The 5000-nt window shown below is 42.0% G+C and overlaps 1 protein-coding gene across 1 annotated transcript in view; it reads right to left on the reverse strand.

The window, feature by feature from the left end:
- Window positions 1-3615: 3615 nt before the first annotated feature.
- The window catches only part of LOC149133158 (NPC intracellular cholesterol transporter 2-like), a 6853-nt gene continuing 5468 nt past the window's right edge, over window positions 3616-5000 (reverse strand). The window contains exons 3-4 of the mRNA XM_089359223.1: window positions 4786-4961; window positions 3616-3822 (exon numbers count right to left, since the gene is read on the reverse strand). Of these exons, the coding sequence (XP_089215349.1) occupies window positions 3739-3822; window positions 4786-4961 (260 nt within the window). The 3' untranslated portion in view covers window positions 3616-3738. The remainder of the gene's footprint in view (window positions 3823-4785; window positions 4962-5000) is intronic.

Consider the following 5000-nt stretch of genomic DNA (forward strand, 5'->3'; position numbering starts at 1 on the left):
AGGTAAATCACAGAAATTCTCGAGTGATTGCATACCACCCTTTTGACGTCCCCCACCCACAGTGTTTGAGACTAAGAATCCTGCTTCTGTGATGGTATTTGGAGCCGTGGCGAGTGATGGAAGTGTCATGGATCCTTACATCATTGAGTCTGGCTGGAAGACCGGCACAAAGGAGCATGTGGACATCCTTAAGAACTCTCTGTTACTTTTGATGGAACAGAAGTTTGGACTTGACAATGTGGTGTTTATCCAGGATTCTGCACCTTGCTATGGGTGAAAAGCAGCACAGGTCTTCCTTGGTGAGAAGGTGCCATTTTTTGTGAGGGCCACCAACTGGCCCAGATCTCAATATTCTCGTTTTTTTTTTTATGGGGCGTACTTCAAGCAACAACCAATGCTTCACCACACTCGAGTCTCAACAGTTTGAAAACCTGCATCGTGTGTATGACACGCAAAATCAAAAAAAGGTGGAAGTTGCGTCAGCTGCAAAAGCATTTCGTTCTCGTGTGGAGGCAGTAATTGTCCAAAAGGGTGGCCATATTGAGTGATAAAGGTTTTTGTTGTAATAAATGTTACATTAAAATTATATCTGTCTGCTACCATTATTTTAGTATCTATCTATCTGTCTGCTACCATTATTTTAGTATCTATCTATCTGTCTGTCTGCCTATCTATCTATCTATCTATCTATCTATCTATCTATCTATCTATCTATCTATCTATCTATCTATCTATCTATCGGTCTGTCTTTCTGTATGTATGTATGTATGTATGTATGTATGTATGTAAACAATACTGCCCTCGTTTTGATGGAATGTCGGCGACTATATTGTAACAAAACCACAAAGTATGTAAACATATAAGCTGGCAGTTACATAATAAACATTGAAAATATTGTTTTTCTGCAATCCTCTTCTTTTTATGCTTGACATATTTCAAGGAATGATAAGGTGGTCATATAATATTTAGTTGTCTGAGTTTTGTATTCCCAATCTTGTGAATCCTTTACTAAACATATTTCCTCTATGTGTCTGTCTGTTTGTCTATCTGTCGTCTATCTCTGTCTCTCTCTCTGTCTCCCTTTCACTCTCTCTCCCTAGTTTTCTTTTTGTAATTGGTGAAAAGGTGTTGAGTTCATAACCACTTTAGGTCCGCCCCAGACTGGTTAGACTGAGGCTGTTAATAAAATACACGAGGAGGAGAATCCCCCAAAAAATCGATATTAAGGGGAAAGGAGGGTTAGGTATATTGCTTATAGTAGGGCTGTACACACCAAGGCGTTGACAAGTGGAGAGACAGGTGGGTCGGGGGTACATGAGGGTGGGAGACATGAGAGCAGCCAGCTGTGAGGACAAGAGTCAGTATAGACGCCATAGAAAGAAATAAAAACTGAGAGAGAGAGAGAGAGAAAGAGAGAGAGAGAGAGAGAGAAAGAGAGAGAGAGAGAGAGAGAGAGAGAGAGAGAGAGAGAGAGAAGTGAGCTCATTTGTGGGCCAAAGCCTGGAGTGTGTGTGTCAATGATCGAGTGTCAATCCAGGGGTGTACCAAAAATGTGCTCCACCCAGGACAGCCCTTGAGTTTGAGCCTCCCCCACCCCGACCCCGTATATAGTCGTACACAGCAGACTCGAAAATGCCGCCCCAATAAAAATATTGCCCGGGGTGATTTGCTCTCATCGCTCCCTCTCCAGCTATGGCCCCTTCTCAGGATGCGATCCAAGGTGTCGGTGTGCGTAGCCGCGGCTTCGTCTCAGATGCAGGAAAAGGATGCCATGGTGGACCTCACTTGTGATTTGTAGAATGACGTCAACTGTAGTGGTAGTAGTAGTAGTAGCAGTAGTAGTAGTTGCTGTTGTTGTTGTTATAGTAGTGTGTGTGTGTGGGGGGGGGGGGACACTGTAACAGCGCGTCACTTCAGCAACCACTTGCTTGTGATTTCCTACCCTTGGCGGATGGCACCTATCATCACTCAACTGACAAAAATCGTAACTTTACATTCCCCCCTCCCGCATTTTTCAATTTTTCCGGATTTTTTTTTTTTTTTTTGCGAAATAAGTAGAAAAATACAGAGATTATGATTGATTCGATAGAATAACTCCCCAGCCTTAAAAAGTAAGTACTGGTGTCGATTCCATCGACTAAAATTCCTCAAGGCAATACCCCAGCGTGGCCGTAGTCTAATGACTAATCTCGCCGAGGTCAACTTTGCCTTACAGAATCGTTAAAATAAAGTATCCGCAAATACTGAGATCGATTTTCATTGAACCCCATCCATCTCGACAATTTCCTTGCTTTGTGCCTAAGTAAAAAAAAAAAGATAAAAAAAACAAAACATTCGTCTCTTTTCATATTCTGAGTTCGAATCTCGCCAAGATTTACTTTTCCTTCCATTTTACAATAACAATGTCGATAAGATCGCCTGTGTCTACTCTTGATCATATTATCTCCGGTTAAGCATATACCAATGGAATTTGAATTTTTGGCACGTGTCACCAAATATTTCTAATTTTAACACTTTAAAATAAATCACTTTTCATGAATCATACACTTTTATTTAAACAGCGTCAATGGGTGCAGGTTTCTAGGAGGGCCAGTCATTGGTGGCACGTTTCTAAGAAGACCAGCGAAACAATAATTGATTCCCTGTTTTTGCCAAGACGAGAGTGACAAAAGGAATGTCAGTGCAACTCGAATGCTAAAAGGTTTTGTATATCACTGAAAAGTAAACAGTAAATGTAAATTTGAGAAGACCCATAAACCTGTCTTTGTAAAATGTTACCTTCTGATAACATTTTACAAAGGCAGGTTTATGGATTTTCTCACAGATTTACATCTACTATTTATATTTCAGTAATATACAAAACCTTTTAGCACTCTGTGGGTTTTTCCCCTGTCTTTTCCTAACATCCTTATTTCTTTATTTTAAAGAACCCCAGCTAATCATAGCCGAAGTAGTGATAAAAGGGTCATTATACGGGTATACAATAACGTAAAGAGTTAACAGTTCAAAGTTAACACATTTAATAAGAATCAAGGATGATGAGTTATCTATTAAACATGCTAAATTTTTTCGTACTTATTCGATTACGTTACTGTACACCATATAAGTGATGCTCTCATCACCACTTCAGATGAAGTCTGTTTCGCTGAGGAGGTCTAATAAAGGCGTAACATGTCCGGTGTTGTCTCCTGTGTTTGTCGTGAGGAATAGAATAAAATATTAGTCATTGAGCTAATGTTGTCGTTTCGTCACCGTTTAAAATATTTCTGATTAGGTATTTAATAATTGCAATATTAAATAATGAAGGTGGCGTGCTGGCAGAAACGTTAGCACGCCGGGGTAATTGTTTAACTGTATTTCGTTTGCCGTTACGTTCTGAGTTCAAATTCCGCCGAGGCCGACTTTACCTTTCATCCTTTCGGGGTCGATAAATTAATATATGTAGCTCCCTACCCAAAAGTTTTGTGCCTAGAGTAGAAAAGAATATAAAGGCGGCGATTTGGTTGAATCTTCAGCATACACACACACACACACACACACACACATATATATATATATATATGTGTGTCGCTGAATGACTGAAACCAGTAAAAAGCGAAAGAAAAGCGATAACAATTTCCTTGTGATATATTTTATTCCCATTTTGTCGTGATAACAACGGTAAAAAGGCCGTTGAGAGAAACGACGCGGTGTGTGAACGACATTTCCGTTTACAGCCGGAATGAGCAAGCTGGGTTTTTATTGTATCATGGCTGCGATTTGGACACAGAACACTGATTTCTTGTCTTCATTTTTAATGGAATATTCCACCACCAATTGGATCTGGAAACAACAAGACAGAGGGTGTCAAAGAGAAATGAACAAAAAATGACTCAGTTCCTTTTATTAAATCACAATACGCATACGCGAACACACACACACACGCACACACACACACACACACACACACACACACACACACAAACTCACACACAGTTACAAAACACAAACGGTGTTTAACGCCGGGAGAAATGCTTAGCGGCATTTCGTTTGTCATTACATTCTGAGTTCAAATTACACCGAGGTCGATTTTGTCTTTCATCCTTTTTGTGTCGGTCTAATCGACTGGCTCCTCCCCCAAATTTGTTACCGTTCCCGACAGGCGAGAATTCAGCTTCACCACGAGAAATGATGTGAGTATTACTGATGAGTATTAATTTCTCTCCGAAACTAGCATGCTAATCTAATGCAACTCGCTTGCGGTGGGGAGGTACATATATGTATATATGTAATATATGTACACACACACACGCACACACATATGTATGTAGGTATATATGTATTATATATGTATTTATGTACATGTGTGTGTGTGACAGAAAGTGCAAAATACTGAGATTAGGAAATGTTGATGTAAGACAAACACATGAAACACACCCACAATCGTTTCGACAAGCAGCGAACCACTCGCGTACCCCTCACGTACCCCTCGCGTACCCCTCGCGTACCCTTCGCGTACCCCTCGCGTACGCCTAGCGTACCCCTCGCGTACCCCTCGCGTACCCCTCACGTACCCCTCGCGTACCCCTCACGTACCCCTACCGTACCCCTCACGTACCCCTCGCGTACCCCTCACGTACCCCTACCGTACCCCTCGCGTACCCCTCGCGTGCCCCTCACGTACCCCTCGCGTACCCCTCACGTACCCCTCGCGTACCCCTCGCGTACCCCTCGCGTACCTCAAAGCAGGACCATAAACGTACATTCTACGTCTCCCGTCGGGGAAGGAAGCCTGTTTCTACTTACGTCTGGGTATATCTTTGAGATTGGGATATCGGATTTGTAGGTGTACTTCTGGTTCTTCTTTAGGGGACAAGTGAGACCCTTGCCTTTACAGGCATCAGGCTGGCTGGTGGGGAAAGGGACGTGCATGCCACTGATTATACCATACACAGCATCTTTTACGGTTTGTACGTCAGCAGCTGAAAGAGAAGAAAAACAAACAGAAACGGGTTTTAGGT

This window comes from Octopus bimaculoides, chromosome 11, assembly GCF_046866305.1.
Source record: "Octopus bimaculoides isolate indiv1 chromosome 11, ASM4686630v1, whole genome shotgun sequence".
Classification (NCBI taxonomy): domain Eukaryota; kingdom Metazoa; phylum Mollusca; class Cephalopoda; order Octopoda; family Octopodidae; genus Octopus; species Octopus bimaculoides.